The 17,916-nt window shown below is 40.5% G+C and overlaps 1 protein-coding gene across 1 annotated transcript; it reads left to right on the top strand.

Moving 5' to 3' along the window:
* The first annotated feature begins 13,524 nt into the window (after positions 1–13,524).
* Positions 13,525–17,711, top strand: LOC134620624 (uncharacterized). Its single transcript, XM_065470114.1, has 9 exons — positions 13,525–13,540; positions 14,499–14,540; positions 14,655–14,930; positions 15,005–15,241; positions 15,340–15,483; positions 15,806–15,874; positions 16,034–16,063; positions 16,147–16,188; positions 16,864–17,711. Exons 1-9 carry the CDS (start codon positions 13,525–13,527, stop codon positions 17,088–17,090), a joined length of 1,083 nt encoding a protein of 360 aa, XP_065326186.1. The 3' UTR covers positions 17,091–17,711.
* Positions 17,712–17,916: the final 205 nt, after the last annotated feature.

Raw genomic sequence — 17,916 nt, 5'->3', positions numbered from 1 at the left:
TTTTTCGGCAGAAACATCTGTTTCCACGTCACGTACAGCGGCCTCACTCAGAGCTCAGGGCGGGTCAGCCTCTTGGTCCAGCTGTGAGTCCGTTACCGTGAATCAGAATAACTATCAGAACTATGGAGCGGCTGATTTGTGCTGAACTAAGCTGCACACAGCTGATGTTAGCCAGGAAACATTACACACTGCTAACATTACCTTAACACGGAGCTTCACACGGAGACGATCAGCGTCAAAGTTCAGGAGAGAAAAACTTCGGGAAGAGAAAAAACAGGGAGGGGCTTGTGGGACAGAGGGTCCACAGCCACAAACATTCTGACCAATCACAGCACTCCGTTTCACTCTGCTTTTGTTACGCCCCCTCCGCAGGAGTAAAAGGTAAATGGTATTTATAAAGCACTTTACACATCCAGTCATTCACTGCAGTAAACTGTGTCAGTAACAGTCAGAGAGGATGGAGTCAGTGAACGTAGAAAACTCAAACTAATCTGAATTGATTTGAGTGAATGGACAGCACATGTTTGTCTGCACAGACCATAATAATACTGACAGGCGGCTGTTTGTTCAGAGCTGATTTATTTCTGCTCATTTTCCTGTTTGAAACACAAACATCTGTCAACAATTTGTTTCAGCTCCACATTCATCCAAACATCCTCAGAGTTCTCTGCTGACTGTCAAACATCCATGATGAGAGTGATCATGGTCGAGTGTGAGGTACTAAACTTTTACTGTAACACTACATCTGATGTATTAAGAATACCTTACTCTCACTGAGTAACGTAATAGAATACGTTACAAAATACGTTATGGGGCATGTAATCTGTAATCTGTAGTGGAATACATTTTAAGAGTAACCTTCCCAACTTATTTGCCACCCTGATTTACGAATAAATTCTTTACAAATCCTACCATGTGTATTCATGGATTTTTTTTTTCACATTCTGTCTCTCACAGTTGACGTGTACCTCTGGTGCAAATTACTGGCCTCTGTCATCATTTTAGGTGGGGGCACTTGCACAATCGGTGGCTGACTAAATACTTTTTTGCCCCACTGTATGCTGTTGCTGTGACTCCAGTTAATTCTACAAGACATGCTGTGTAAGTAAACAAACAACAACAGTTAGGTCTGCATTTCTTCAAAGATTATATCTGAGATTGTCTAAATGGGGGTCTGTTCAATAGCAAATGCAGAAAAACATGTTTTAAGAAAGCAAATAAGTTGTTGTTCTAAAGAATCTGATTGTTTGCTTGCAGGACACCAGGAGAGATGAGTCCTCCGTCACAGATGGTGTGGTCAGTGAAGATGGTCACCTGCAGGTCAAAGGTCATTGGATCTCCAACCCACATCCACTGCCACTGTACTGAAGGGAAGTTAAAGACTTTCTTCTGCACCTACATTTGGATCAGCTAAATCCATGACAGTCATTCAGGCAGTGATGCCTGGACTGGAAACAAGCATCCTTAAAATATTACAACATACCAGCTCCTGTGTTTGATGGCAAAACAAATGTGTTGTTTAAATTAGAGACTGCACTTGTGACAGAACAACAAATACATTTTATTTTGATTATATAAGTAATGTAAGTACAAAACAAAGTTACTGGGCCAGAAATGCCAAAATGAATTAAATAAATACATCATGAAATTAATAACAATTGTAATTAATTAATTAAACACATATTTATGACACATGTAATTCATTAATTATTTATTTTACATTTTAATTAATTATTGACACATTTAATGCATAATTAAATGTGTCATAAATACTCATCTGATTAATCAATTCCAATATTGACACATTTAATTAATTATTTCTTGGTGTATTTATGTCACGATCCTGGGTCTTTTGACCCTGCATTTTGAGTTTTACTTTAGTTTCACCGAGGAGTTTGTGTCGATGACAGATACAACGACAGCAGCTTATATTTTCACCGCACTCGTCGGGGCACTGGACATGGTTGGAGTGGACTGGTCCCGTGCTGTCAAAGTTCAGAGATAAAGCACAATCTGCAAATGGAGGATGTGATTTTTGGACTTTTCACTGTATTTTGCACCAGAAGTCTTTGCGGAAAGAAAAAAAAACAGTAGATAAAATCAGTAGTTAAAATGTAAGTTTTGAAATTTAAGCTTAAAAGTGTTAATTTGGTGCTTTATTCAAATGCAGCTGAGAACAGGTGAGTCTTCAACCTGGATTTAAATAAACTGAGTGTTTCAGCTGATCTGAGGCTTTCTGGGAGTTTGTTTCAGATATAAGGAGCATAAAAGCTGAATGCAGCTTCTCCGTGTCTGGTTCTGACTCTGGGGACTGGTAACAGACCGGATCCAGATGACCTGAGAGATCTGGAAGGTTCATACTGGGTCAGGAGGTCACTGGTGTATTTTGGTCCTAAACCATTCAGAGCTTTATAGACCAGCATCAGAACTTTAAAGTCTATCCTCTGATGGACAGGCAGCCAGTGTAAAGACCTCAGAGCTGGACTGATGTGGTCCACTTTTTTGGTCTTAGTGAGGACTCGAGCAGCAGAGTTCTGAATGAGCTGTAGTTGTCTGACTGATTTTTTAGGTAGACCTGTAAAGATGCTGTTACAGTAATCAAGCCTACTAAAGATGAATGCATGGACTAGTTTTTCCAGGTCCTGTTGAGACATCAGATCTTTTATCCTTGAAATATTCTTGAGGTGATAGTAAGCTGATTTTGTTATTGTCTTAATGTGTTTTTCTAAGTTTAGGTCTGCATCCATCACTACACCCAAATTTCTCGTCTGAAGCGGTTCAAAGATAAAATTACGTCACTGTTACTAGAGTTCGAGCAACGATTTCAGATTTTCGGTGCACTGGAGAAAGACTTCAAAGTTTTTTTGCACGACGTTCACCATGAATCCCTCTGAATTGCTCGTCAGGATCCAACTTGAAATAATAGACTTGCAGTGTGACTCGGATTTGAAGGGCAAATTTGCCGCAGCTGGTTTGAATACATTCTATCAGAATCTCTTGCCAGATTACCCCAACTTGACAGCCCTCGCTGCAAAACTGTTGTGCATGTTCGGAAACATATCTTTGTGAGCAAGTTTTCTCTGTAATGAGCATAAATAAAGCAAAGCTGCGCTCAAGGCTCACGCACAAGAACCTGAATCACATCCTGAAGTTGGCTGCTGCTCAGGATGTGACGCCTGATATTGATGATGAACGCTAAAAGATGGCCGGTATCAGGAGTCAAATAAACTATGCATGAGACACCCTGATATAGTTCTGTGAATTTCTGTGTGTTCTTTGTCCTCAGAATGTTAAAATAAACTTGAGACGTTTCATTATTAATAGCGATGATGTGCTTGTACTATTTCAAACTCACTGTCCTCAGGCTCTGGCTTTATTTTTATGTGGATCGTATTAAAACAAAGAAAACAATCTAAAATTGTTGTTTTTAAGCTATATATGTGATCATTCTACCGGTCCGGTCCACTTGGGAATAGATTTTCCTCCATGTGGCTCCTGAGCTAAAGTGAGTTTGACACCCCTGATCTACCTAATCACACGAGCTGAGGTGCGAAAACGGGTGTAGGTCACAACCAACCAAGGTTTCGAGTGAGCTCATTGTGAAACCTAACCCCACCCTACCATGTGATTTCCTGAGGTCAGATGGCCCAGGATGTGAGTGGGCGTTAGGGCGTCTGGGAAGGTGTCATGTTCCTGGGTCTGTTGACCCAGCGTTTTAAGTTTTACTTTATTTGGATGTTGTTTATCTTTAAGTTAATTAGATTTGCAAAGTTCATTTGGTTATTAGGCTCCTTGTGTTTTCTTCCCCTGTATTTAAGTTTCCTTCAACCTTTGTGTTTCATGCTGCGTGTCTTATGTTGTCAAGTTTATATTGTCTTGTCTGCGTCTTTGTTTCCTGTTTTATTTTGAAGGTCTGTGTCCTATGTCAGTTTAGTCAGCTTTGCTTCCTTTGTCTCATTATGTCAGACTAGTGTCAGCTGTTTCCCCATGTGTTTCCACTTCCCCTAATCACCCTTGTGTGTATAGGGCTTTGGAGTTGACGTCACGCCGCAGTGCATTGTGGGATCGCGGCGCCATGTCAGAAGGCAACAAATCAAAACAAACACACTGTGTTGGAAGCGGGACTGCCAGAACCATGCTTAAAATCAGCGCAAAAGACAAAGGGCTGTATCGCGACCGATTGCACCCAGAAGTGAAGAGATGGTACTTGGAAAAAATAGCGTGCATCGGTAATGTGGACCCGTATGAAATAACGCAGTGGAGTGGAAACCCAGACAGCCTACCGCCGTTGTCCTATCCCGATATCTTCGTGTACCTTGTCTGTGGAGTCAGCGCGTAGTGGAAATCATTTTCACAATTATAAATTCCTGGAGGCGCACATCTGATTCACAAACGGTTGGGTACAATATTTGGCCGTTTTTAAGCCTCCACGTTGTGAGTACGTTGACCATATGACCAAGATACAGCCAGAGGTTGCACATAGCATTGACTTCTCCTCAGCACCTGCCCCAAAAATTGCTCTAGATGAACGATTCATGATTGATGCCAGCTGTGCGTTGCCATGTAAATAGTTTGCTTTTCATGTGTATGTACTTGCTAAGTACATGTGAACAGATCTTGAATAAAAAAAACAAATACACATACTTTTTTCTGTTTTATTGAAACCACTTTAGAGAAAGTACAATTATTTACAATGAACTGTACATGCAACACAGCAGTTTTATGAATATTCAACAAGAGCAAGTTTCATTTGGCCCTGGTTTGACAAACACACTGGGGCACATGTTCACCAAAACACAGCACACCTTAACAATCTTATCAAGCAGTGTTGTGTCTTCACCCTCACATGATTGGACCCTCACAGGATTGGCACTGTAGTGTGTAGCACTTTGAATTTGTTATGCAAACCTATTACTCGCTCAAAATGAATTCTCAGGTGGTTCAGCTCTCGTTTGGGGATGGCAGAGAACTCAATATCCGCTCATCTGTCTGCTGCAATCCAAGCCTGACATCTTCGTTTAGTATTATCAGACACATGAGATCCCTCCCGTTGCATCCAGGAGGGGAAACGATGAAAAGAGAGCCCATTTTCCAGCTTCTTGCCTTCCCTATCGTGTGATCTACTGTTGCAACCGACAACACAGCACGTACAAACCATAGCTGACGCTTCCGTGTGCTTTGTCTGGCCTACTGTCATGGCAGGAGGGGGCGTGGCCTCCCGTGACATCATGCTCCAAAGCCCTATTTAGTCTGTGTGTTTCTGTTCATTCTTTTTCAGGTTGTCTGTTGTTCACATCATGGTCTCCACGCCATGTTTCCAAGTTTCATCTCCAGGTTTTTCTTGTCGTTTGTTTAGTTCACCCAGTTTAGTTTAATGTTAGTTTTGCTTCAGTTTGCCTTGCCCTTTGTTTGTCCCCTTTTTACCAGCCTCATTAAACAGCTCTCCTTTTGTTAATATCTGAGTTTTGGTTCCAAGTTCCTTTAGTGTCTGCATTTTGGGTCCTCTTTGTAACTCCATACAGTCTGCCTCCGCCAGACTGTGACAGAAGGGATCGCAGAACTGGGTTATAGATGGCAGACAGTTGGTGTCGTAAACCACCGCCTCTGTTCAAAGATGGTCGTTCACAGTGGACATAGGTGGCTTCTTTCACTCCTCTTTCAAACCATCTGTCCTCTCTGTTTTTCTGACAGTGCTGTAACTGAGTCATTCCATGAAAATGGCACAATTTGAGTCCCTCTCACCTTTTATGGTGTATTTCATCTATTGGGTCACCAAACCTTCTATTTAAACAGCTTTACATATATATTGAAATGTACCCTTTAATACAGTGTAAAAAAACTGAACTAATTCTTATCTTTTTATGGGAAATAATCCAGTTTTTTCATTTGACACCCCCTATTTTGTCATGTCCCTCATGGCCGTGATGAAAGTTTACTTTGAAAATACCAAATAAAACTATTTAAAAAGTCAATAAATTTTGATATCAACCTAAACATCTATTTTTGCTCTTTTGCTGTTAATATTTCTTTTTTTCAAATTTAATTGTTAATTATTCATTAAAATCACAATTATTCCTGTACCTGACTAACTCCTCAACCCCGTCACACAAATGATCCCACCCCCATAAATACAATGGTGTTATCCAGAATTCCATATACATCAGGAAGTGACATCACTGAAGTCTTTTGGACAACAGGACCACAGAGACAGGCAAGTTGCTCCATTCTTTTCCTTTATTTTAGTCATTTATCTTGTGATATTGTGTTTGTCAACCTCAATGACTCAACACCGTAACATGAAAAAAAGATAGAAAACTATTAGTTATGAAAAAGTTTTTTCTTAGTTCATGAATATATGGTGATTTTGAATTTCATGCATGCCATGTGCTCTCTGTCTGGTATTCACTACATTGAGCAGCGGCCAGTTTGTGCAAAAATCTCAACCCAGTCACACTCAACCCTGTTATGTTTTTGATTGTAACGGGGTTGTGAGATTGTGATGGGGTTGAGATTTTAATACTTTGGTTGTTAAGTTATCCAATTATTTAAATTAATTATTATTATTATATTCAATCACCATTCTTATATCTTATACTGCATGCATGCTAAATGTGATTTATGTTCCATGTTAAGGATGCGAGTAAGATAGCACCAACAACAGCAGCAGAAAGGCAAAGGAAGTATCGGGAACGCCTTAAAGCTGATCCTGAAAGAAGGGAGAGAAACCTGCAGAGTGAGCGTGAGAGATGGAGGCAACTGTCAAGGTGACAGTCAAGAAATCTGTGGAGGGCACACAAGAGGACCTCATTGAGCTCTTCCAGAGCTTTGCAGTATGCCTTCTGCCGTGAGCTGAAGAACAACATGTCAGGGGAGGAGACTTTGATACATGTTGACTTCTCAGAAAACTACAGCTGTAAATACAGTTCTCAAGTTCAGGTGGTCCACTTTGGGGCTCCACATCAGCAGGCCACCCTTCATACTGGTGTGTTGCATGTTGGTGCACTCTCAGAGGCTGTGTGCTTTAACACCATCTCCCCCAGTAGACATAAAGGCCCTCCAGCAATATGGCAGCACCTGAATCCTGTGCTAGATTACCTTCAAGGCCAACATCCACAAGTGTCTGTGCTGCACTGCTTAAGAGACGGACCCTGTACAGTGTACACGATACAAACAACGAAGAAACTTCTACCATCTCACTACAGAACTGGACAGAAGGGGATTCAAGGCTGGTTCTTGGAATTTTTTTGAGACTAGTCATGGAAAAGGAGCACCACATGGTGTCGGGGGAGCCTTAAAAAGAGCAGCTGACATGATGGTAGCAAAGGGGCATGACATCCCAGATGCAGAAGAGTTATTCAGGGCCTTGTCTGAAACAAACACAAGTGTGGAACTGTTCTTTGTGAAAAGTGAAGATGTCGAGGAAGCTATGGAGAAAAAGCCGAAGCAGATACCAGCTGTTCCTGGAACCATGAGAATTCACCAGGTCATTACTGTAGCTCCAGGAGAACTGATGGTTCGTGATGTAAGCTGCATGTGCACAACCCAGAAGCAGTTTTGGCCAGAAGATAGAAACGGCTGTATCACAGACAGGCGGTGGGGGGAATCCAGAAAAAGAAATCCAGTGGGAAAGTCCAGAGCTGATTGGTAAATGGTGCATTCTCAGATATGACGATGATTTGTATCCAGGCATCATTCTAAACATACAAACAACACAAGTCCAGGTCAAATGCATGCATCATATTGGGTCAAACCGATTGTTCTGGCCGCATCAGGATGATATCCTCTGGTACCTGTTTGATGATGTCCTTGAACTTATTCCACCCCCACGGGCTGTGACAAAGCGCCATGTGGAAGTCTTGAAAGAGGTGTGGAACCGACTCACAAGATGAATTCATGAAACAAAATGCACATTCATGCATATATACAGATACGCACACTGATGCAGGCACACACATGCAAAAACACTCTGACACAGGCGCTGATACAGACAGACACACTGAAATCGTTAACTGATTATTATTGTTATTAGTTTAACCAGTTCATCAAGTTTAATTGTATGTTATTGGAGCAAGGATGAGGTGACTTTTAGCACACCTATGAGGCTCTCTTATGCCTAGACACACACACACACACACACACACCCTCACATACACACACACACATACACACGCATTATGTTACATTTGAGCAATTCACTTTACAATGTTTGTTAGTTGTTAATATGCTGTTGTGGTTGTTTTTACTTTAGATTAATAAAACTTAATTCTACTGCAATTTGTATCTGGTGTCCTTCCTGTGGTTACAAAGTCAGATATAATGCTAATGGAAAGCCCTATACATTGAATTTAAGAGTAAACAACTGTTTATATGTAAAGCTATATTTGTCTCTTCAACCCTGTTACCATCTTCAACCCTGTTATGCTAGTCTCAACCCTGTCACACCTACATTTTCATATATTATTTTCTTAAAATGTTGAAAAAATAATTTAATATTTGGGGATTTCTGTCTAAAATATTGAGCGCTATCAAATGATCATTGATTTTGATTAAAATTCTTAGTTAAACTAAATTTTTGATGAAAAATGACAAGATTGCTTTCACTCATTAGTTACATTTCAGGTTTTAAGAGAGTAAAAATGTGTGATTTTATGTCATTTTTCTATGTAAAATTATTGAATTAGTATCGGGGACATCTAATTAATGTAAACATATTGATTTCTCTAGAAATACATTTTATGATAATATTCAGAGACCCTCCAAAGTGTCCATAACGGGGTTGAAGAATTACAGTCACTACATCTTGAAAATATGATCAATAATAAAAGAAAACTAATGCCTGAGATGGGAAAATACATTTTTCTGATAGTTAAATATATCCTTAATGATGTGGGATATACATATAAATAATATATTTTGGTAAAAAATGTGAAAACATCCAAGTCCAATTTTAGCCATTCTCGTGGAATGACTCAACTAAGTTTAAGAATATAATCCACCCACTGTTATCATCTTCAATGCCCTGTACCAACATAGAGCAGAGCAGCTATCTGAACACTACTCCAACAGAGGTCGATTATCTTGTTAATAATTTTACCTAGTTTGCTGCTTTATAAGAAAGCCCTCCGGTCTTTTAGACCCCATTCCTACAAAACTGCTCAAAGAAGACCTGCCATTAATTAATGCTTCAATCTTAAATATGATCAACCTTTACTCAAAAAGCCATCTCTAGACCCAGCAGTCTTAGCTAACTATAGGCCAATCTCCAACCTTCCTTTCATATCAAACATCCTTGAAAGAGTAGTTGTCAAACAGAGGAATGGCTTATTTGAAGAGTTTCAGTCAGTTTTCAGAGCTCATCACAGAACAGAAACAGTAATGATGTATGAGAATGTAGAAGTGAAAAAAATGATTGTTTCCTTTCTCAGTAACCTGTGTCTATTTATGTTGTGGAGCTTCTTCCTTTTTTCTTTACAGAGCAGGGTCACTTATTAGATGTTTCAGATGTATTTCTATGGCTTTTGATATGAAACATTTAAAAAAACAAAATGACATTAAAATAGGTGAGCTTGCAATGTTACAGCTTTTCATCAGCTGCTCTTTTCTTTTAGCATTTATGGATGAAGACAAATATGGATGTGTTTCATAGATGATGTAAACAAATATTTATCTATCTGTGAAATATGAGCAGAACCTTAGGATGGAGCTCATGCTGCTGATCACAAACAGAAACGAGACAGAGTTCACTGCTGCTAAAAAAATTTTCACTGTTAGCAAGTTAATAGTGTTAAAGTCTTCTTCAACCTGAGCCAATCACATCACTGGAAATGTGGAGGCAACTTTCTGCACAGAAAGTGAAGCTTGTGAAGGTGGACCGCCAACCTCTACAGGTGCACCACACCTCTTGTCCTGCTTGTACAGGCTGCAGCTGCTTGTGCAGTCCTGAAATGGATAAATGGTTAAGAAAATGCATGGATATGTAGATAGAAATGCCATTAGCACCTGTAGCAGCAGATGTGACAGATGATATCGTAGTATGATGAATTTTAGCTTGGTACATGATAACTACTGGCTGTGGCGCAGTAAAGTAAGCCCCACCCTCACCAACCACACAGTGTGGCCACATGGAGTTCAGCCAGTAAAACACTTCATGTGTTAAAGAGGAAGTGATGAAGCTGAAGCTGTCTCCCTGCTGCTCAGACTGATGTTCAGTCATCATCCACACACGATGAAGACTCCGTGTGTCTCTCTGCTCCTCGGTGAGTCAAGCTCAGAGCTGCTACGCTTATTTATTAATCATCATTAAACTGAATGGAACCATTTTACTACACACAGCGGGAAATGTGGGAAATTGTGATGCAGGACAGAGGGAGACACAGAGACTAAATCCACACTATAAAATCTAATTAGTTCCCAGAACTAAAAAAAACTAATAAAACTTGTTGCCTCAAAAAAACAAAGTAAAGCTTATTTAAGATGACTATATTAGGAAAACTTATTCTTTCAAGTATACAGTTCTAACAATAACTTTATGTTTCTGACTGTGCATACTGTTTATTCATCCACTAACAAACATGCCAAGTTCTGCTAAATTAAAAAAAAAAACTTTTAGTAAATTATATTAATATAACACTGTTTTGCAAATATGATTCAAAAAGAATAATTAACAACACAAATGCATATTTTAAAAAAGGGCTATGCAAACATGGCCAATAACTTTTCATTCCTATGATACAACAACTTTCATTCTGATGATCTGCAGAATAATTTGTTCAAAACAAAACAAATGCCACTGTTCAAAACTTGCAGACTTCACTATATACAGTGTAGACAGTGTATACCCTCTAAACTAAGTCTGTGGGATATAATCTTTGAAGAAATGCAGACCAAACTGTTGTTGTTTGTTTACTTACACAGCATGTCTTGTAGAATTAACTGGAGTCATCAGCAACAGCACAGAGCAGTCACATCTCAAGTTTAATAACAGAAGACAGGAAACCAAAGCACAAGGGAAACAATAAGTAAAACGAGTTGATCTAAAGTATTATTAAAGTTCAGCCTGATTAATATAAATGTTAGTGACAATTACTAATATAGTGTGGTAAGTATACTGTAACCAAAATCCTTCCCACTCAGTTGATGTCTTTGTGTCCAACAGCTCCTTTTCAAGACTTGTAAGAGTTTGATATAATGTGAAAAGCTGCCACAAAGAAGTAAAATCAATACTGACGTTACAAATATGCAGTTCATATGTTATAAAAGCTGGTTGAAAACAAGCCCCGCCCCCTAACACTGGGCTCTCATCTAGTAGCTGCTAGTGGTGTGCAATACTTCTTATTTTGGTATCAAACTGATACCAAGTAAATACGGGCCAGTATCGCTGTGAAGCATGAAAATGCCATCGGGTCTGCCATGGTGGTATAGTTATGTATTTTTTAATTTTTATTTTTTTTTTAATGTAAAATAATGCACGCAAACCAGTAAACAAAATAAAACAAGTACTGTTGAGAAACTATAATACAAAAATTACAATTGTTAAATCCTCCCAATTCTTTTGATCTTTGGGCTGAAGGAAGGACAATACACAATGTATAAATGCTCAATCAACAATTACTCCCCATCCCGATGGGGAGACATGCATGCAGAGAGTCACAGCAAATCTCAAACTGGTGGAGGGTTACTCAAACTCTTATAGCCTCTGTTGGCCCCCACCTAGTCGTAAAAACCTAAACATTCACATTCTTTCTCTCTTACGGCGCCTAAGTGACGGCCTTGGCTTCCTGTTTTGTTTCCTCCTGATGAGATGGGGCAGAAAACCTCTCTGGTATGCTCTGTTCTCTTCTAATCAGACGAATAAGATCATGACTCTCTGAAAAAAAGTATTTATTATAATTCCGCAGTATAATGCATCATAAAACAATATCATTCATTCACAATAAATCGGCAGTCTAATCTAGTTTAACAAATGGTAAATGGTAAATGGCCTGTTTTGTATAGCGCTTTTACTATGCAAATAAATGTAATAGTTATCACCTTCTTCTAATTCAGGAGAATAATGCAAACTAAAACTACATAATGATTTCACAATCTTTAATTAGGGGTATAACATGGCATAAGATAATATAATAATCTCACACAATTCTCAACAACAAAAACAACTGGTGAAAATATGTAAATATGTAAACAACTTAACAACCCCCAAAGCGTCTAAGTTACGTCACGTGACAGCACAACATCTAAACACAAGAGGAGGGAGGGGGAGCAAAGTGTGCCAGACTTAGTTTTTCTAATTTAAGACAGAATAAAAAGTACTGGTATGTTGAGCTCGAAGAGTTTTCTTCTTCTTTCTTCTGGGGGCGATCGTGGCTCAAGAGTTGGGAGTTCGCCTTGTAATCGGAAATATAGATACAGGCCATTTACCATTTACCATGTCTTCGCCCATGTTCTTTCAATGATGCACACACTTGGTTTGCTGCTTACTTTTCCCTTTTTTTTTTATTAACAGCAACACCAGAGGGGGGGGGGGGGCATACATTCTTTAGCAGTTCGTGCTTTGCACCCTTCGGAACAGGAAGTGAAGTCACCTATTAGCTCCAAAATAAAATCTTCAAAATAAAATGACAATCAGAAAACTTTTTACAAAATAAGAAATTATTATATTTACTTATGAGAACACCATGAGTTCTAATAAAAAGTGAGTTCAGTCTACTTAATATTTTTAATTAAACACAATATGAGATTTTACAGTGCAGGAACCCTGACACATTGTTAGTTAGTTAACCTGGCCTCAGTGTTTAGAATAATAAATGGAGTGCTGTGTGAGCTGTGAAGTTACAGTTTGTTTTATAAATACAGAAAAGCTTTACAGCTGGCAGTTCAGCATGCTCAGTATTTTACTGTGTTGGCTGATATAGAATTAATATGTTTGATGAAAAGGCCATGATGCTTTCTTTGTTCACTTTTTATAGAGGTAGCTTGAAAAACTCTGTAACTGTCACTTAAATTGCTGTAAGTGTTTTAGGTTATTAGTTATTATATTCACTTAATTGGCGTTCATTTCCAGAATTTACCATTTAACATGGTTTAAGGACAGTTTACAAAAATAATACCATCAGGTCACGAATTTAAATAAAAACATAGGACTTTTATACACATTAATAATTTCCCAGTACACCAGAGTGACTACAAGCTAATAATTATGGTTAAACAAGCTGGAAAAGCATTTTAAAATACTGATTTCAGTGGTCTAGGTCTTTGTGTACATGAAAAGGTGTATGTAAATCACAACGCCTGGTGATCAAACCATAAAACATCCCTTTGACTAAATTAAGCGTGGTAGCCTGACTATGCCACTGTTATGTATGTGATTTTTCTTTAGAACAAATGTCACCGTTTCACAGACAAGACTACAGGCCTTCCTGGAGGGGATTTCCTTTAAGGGAAAATAGGAATATTAAGGCAAATATGTGAAAAAGTATTACTGCTGCCTCTTTTCACTCCCCTTTCAACCCATTTGTCTTGAGAGTGATGGGGGTAGTTACAGGTCTGTGTGTGGGTGGATTTTCAGTGCTGGCCCTTCCATCCACCTTAAAGAGCACAGCACAGGCCATAGAAAACACCCTATTCTGAGTATGATGTTAATCCTACTAACTATATGTGACTTCCTGCTGACTTCCACTCAACTGAAAAACAGTGAGAAAACAACCAAATATGTCGAAAGAAAAAACTTAAATGCTGATCATAAACCCTGGAGAACTGCTGCTAAAGACCACTTCAACCTCCCTCCATGACACTTTGACCTTGGCCTGTAGTCTCCTTAGCCATGGAGGGCACTGCTCCCTGTAGCCAAGCATCTCACAAATCTCTCCTGCCGTGGTGTAGATGAGCTGGTTAGTCTTTGTAATGGTTGCAGTAGGTATCGTCTCATCTGTCTATCATATCTCGTAGATCTTCTGAGGGTACTTCACCTAGTGTTGGTAGCTGGCTATCTATCTATGGCTCAGATAGATAGATAGATAGATAGATAGATAGATAGATAGATAGATAGATAGATAGATAGATAGATAGATAGATAGATAGATAGATACCCAAATGACATTGACCAATCAGCTGAAAGGAAGAAAAACAAGCGAGGGAACTTTAACCCTGGGCTGAGTGGAGTCAGAGCCATCCTCACACACATGTGGAGGAGCTCACTGATCAGCTGGGAACCATATTTAGTTGTGATGATGTTGACTGTGGAGAAAAGTGCCTGACTTTAGTGTGTGGAGCCAAACATGGTGACGAAGCTCAGAGTCATAGCTGAGAAACTCGTCTCAGTGGGAAAAAAAAGGTCACTTCTTACAAACTGCTCTTTAAGGACCACGTTAGTCACATCAGCTGATTGCAGGTTTGAAAATCTGATTTGGTTTTTGGTTTGGATGTGACAGGGTCTGGGTCTGGACTGTGGTCTGCCTGTTTGTGACCTGTGACCTTTAGTGACGTCTGTCCTCCTGTTACAGGTGTGTGTGTGCTGCTGCTGTTTGCACCGACTGTTTCTGCAGGTGAGTCGATGAAGTGAAAACAATCAGTGGGACAACAAGAACTCAAATACATTGACTCTGTGTGTGTGTGTGTGTGTGTGTGTGTGTGTGTGTGTGTGTGTGTGTGTCCTCCAGTGTCTCTGTCTGTCAGTCCAAACCTTCAGCAGGTCTTCAGTGGATCTTCAGTGTCTCTGAGTTGTGTTGATGATGGACAGACAGCTGATGGATGGACAGTGAAGAGGACCAGAGGAGGACTCACTGAGGACTGTGGAGCAGCTCCAGGCTTTGGGAGGCTTCTTGGTTCCTACTGTGTTGTGGATCTTTCTGCTCCCAGTGAAACTTTCTGGTGTGGGGACTCCTCTGGACAGCAGAGTGACAGAGTCTCCTTCAGTGTCCAATCAGACACTACAGGTGAGATGTTCCAGCTGTGTCTCTGTCTCTGTGTGACTCTGCTCTCATTAACTCTGTTTGTCTCTGCTGGTCAGATAAAGGTGTCATCCTGGAGATCCCTGCACTTCCTGTGAGGACAGGAAGTGATGTCATTCTGCGCTGCAGGCAGAGTAATGGTGCCACAGCAGCTTATTTCTTCATTAAAGGGCCTCGACCTAAAGAAACTAAACCAGAGCACATCATCACTAAGGTCCAGCAGTCTGATGAAGGTCTCTACTCGTGTTCTACTGATCAGGGTGCAAAGTCTCCTGAGAGCTCTCTGAGGGTCAGAGGTCAGAACACTGACATCACTTCCTGTTTTAAAAGACCTGATGTAACATTGTGACCTGATAATAAACTGACTGAACCTTCTTCATCATCTCTCCTGCAGATCCTCCTACAATCATCCATCCTCCTCCTCACTGTCCTCCTCCTCCTCCCTCTCTCCTGGTCCCAGTTGTAGCAGGTCTGGTCTCCGTGGTTCTCCTGGTTCTGGTTCTGGGTGGAGTTCTGCTCCTCTGCAGTAAACTAAAAGGTGAGAAACCTGCACAGAAGTAAAAGTCCTGTTCTTTTAACCCTTAAAGCTGACGAGAGCAGCCGCGCTTCCATCAACTCTTTTAGAACCTGCTGCAGGATGAGTTGGAACAATAATGTTTGTGCACATGAAAACAGAGGAGTTGTGTTTACACATCACACATTCAGCTGGTCCCAGGTTTCCTTTCACTCACGTGTCTTCAGGAACAACAAGTTCACAGCACTTCCTACTGTCTAACAAACACGCTGTCAGCACAAACCATCACATGAGTTTGATGTGCGCCATTACTCCTCGTGTTCTGATGTTTCTCTGTGTGATGTAGGAGGTTGGGGATCAGACCTGTGGAGCTGTGGAGGTGACGGCTGTCTGAGACGGAGCGTCTGCCTCTGCTGTGAGTCTGCTTCATGTTTCTCCACATGTATTATCTGTGTTTCCACCACTGGAGGGCACTGTGGGTTATTGATGTGTGGGAACAGTAACCAATCACTGCAGTCTGAATGCTTCTCTTTGGTCATATGACCATTTGATCTCTGATCAGTGTGTTCTTCAGTTTCAGGCCTGTTTCTGCTGACTGCTGCAGGTGAGCTGATGTTCCTACACCTGTCTGTCCTCATCATGACCTCTGACCTTTGGTGACCTTTAGTGACCTCTGTCCTGTTGCAGGTGTGTGTGTGGTGCTGCTGTCTGCTCTGACCGTTCCTGCAGGTGAGTTGAAGGTAACAGGAGCTCTGAGGTGATGTAGGCGCTCTGTGGTCGGTGCTCCATCATCATGTCTAACAATCCTCGGTCAGCCTCTTCTTCTTCTTCTCCTCTCCTTTATCTGACTGACTATTTATCAGCTGATCAGCTGATAAATAAAGTTTCAGCTTCTGTTTTGTTTTATCTGCTTGTCTTAAGAGCTGCTGTTTTACCATCCTTTGAAAAGGTTTTTAACATTTATTTCCGACTGTAGGAATTCTTTAACTCTTTTTTATTGTAACAAATTTCTCAAAGTTTATGAAACTCTGAGGGGAATTCATTCTCTTTGGTGTGTCCAGACTCACTCAAAGGTCCTCGAACACTAAGAAAAACCTGGCTTCCACATGGGAAACTACAAAAGACCATAAAACCACAGTTCTAACAATATATACTACATAACTATATACTTTATTTGAGTAATAAAGACCTTCTGACTCCTCTGTGTCCTCCTCCTAACTCCTCCTCTGTGGAATTGTGAACGGAAATTCCCTCAAATTCCTCTCCGTTCTGCATTTTGATAATTTTATTTTACTCTTTATTGGATGAACATCTAAAATGTGCGTTAGCTTCACTATAAACAGCATCGGATACTTCCTGGTTTAACAAAAAAGGCCTGTTTCCTTCTGTGTCCTCCTCTTCCAGCTCCTCCACCTCCCTGTGAGTCTGTGCTCAGAGTCTTCTGCCTTCTAGCGGTCTTCTGTCCGTACTGCATCCTCACTGGTCTGCTGCTGTCCATCTGCTGGAGCAGGAAGACACCGAACAAACCAGCCATCTCCATGGAGATGACCCACTGTGATGGAGGAGGTCAGGGACTGGATGAAGTTGGTGTTGATGTCACTGCTGATGTCACCACTGAGCATGCCTTCTGAGCTGCAGACTGTGTGTCAGGGTACCCAGCATCTGCAGTATTCCTGTAGTTTGATTCCTCTTTTGCTGTATTGGAGAAATGTTCTAGCGTTTACTGTCAGTATGTCCTAGTTAGGTTTGAGTTTATCACATCATCCCTGTTTATGTGTCATTCCCTGTTTCCTGTGTAAGTCTGTCCTCTGTCCTCTGTGTCTGTCTCTTCAGTGATGTCTCCTCTGTCTCACCTTCCTTTCTGTTTCGTGGTATCATTCCATGTCTCCTCTGTCTGTATTGTGCTTCCTGTACATTCTCCCAGCCCATCATTTGAGTCTCCTCCCGTTTCCTTCCAAGTCCATCTACTTCTTCCCTCCCGTCTCCTGTGTCATGTTGTGTGAATTAGTGTTTCCTGTTTTACTTTGACAGTGTCACGTCCTGTGTTCAGTGTGTGTAGTTTTGCTTCCTCTGTGTCTTCAGGTCCACTCTCCCTAATTACCCTCATGTGCTTATATTGTGTCTGTTTCCCTCTGTCAGGTTGTCTGTATTTCCTGTGTCTCTCCCATCATGGTCCAGTTTCCCTTGTTTTTTGCTTTAGTTTTCCCAGTTTAGTCACTCAATCTAGTCTTGGTTTCACATTTCAATTACGTCAACATTTCCAGCCTAAATAAATGACTGTCTTTCTGTTCAACCTCACTCTGGCCTCAGTTGTCTACATTTGGCTCCTCCTCCTCTCTCCACATGATCTGTCATTGCAGATTAGGACACCGTGGAGCTCTGATGTGTTTCTATCAGACAGTAAGTTTACCTCAGCCTACGAGGTGAAAAAGCTAACTTGATCATCTTTGAATCTGT

This window comes from Pelmatolapia mariae, linkage group LG3_W (genome assembly GCF_036321145.2).
Source record: "Pelmatolapia mariae isolate MD_Pm_ZW linkage group LG3_W, Pm_UMD_F_2, whole genome shotgun sequence".
In the NCBI taxonomy this organism is placed as follows: domain Eukaryota; kingdom Metazoa; phylum Chordata; class Actinopteri; order Cichliformes; family Cichlidae; genus Pelmatolapia; species Pelmatolapia mariae.
This window is presented reverse-complemented; position numbering and strand designations above follow the sequence as displayed.

Excerpts from the sequence above, each read along its gene's own strand:
- LOC134620624 (XM_065470114.1), top strand. Across the intron at positions 14,931-15,004 it reads TGTCCAATCAGACACTACAG|ATAAAGGTGTCATCCTGGAG; the intron begins GTGAGATGTTCC and ends TCTGCTGGTCAG. Across the intron at positions 15,875-16,033 it reads ACGGAGCGTCTGCCTCTGCT|TTTCAGGCCTGTTTCTGCTG; the intron begins GTGAGTCTGCTT and ends TGTGTTCTTCAG.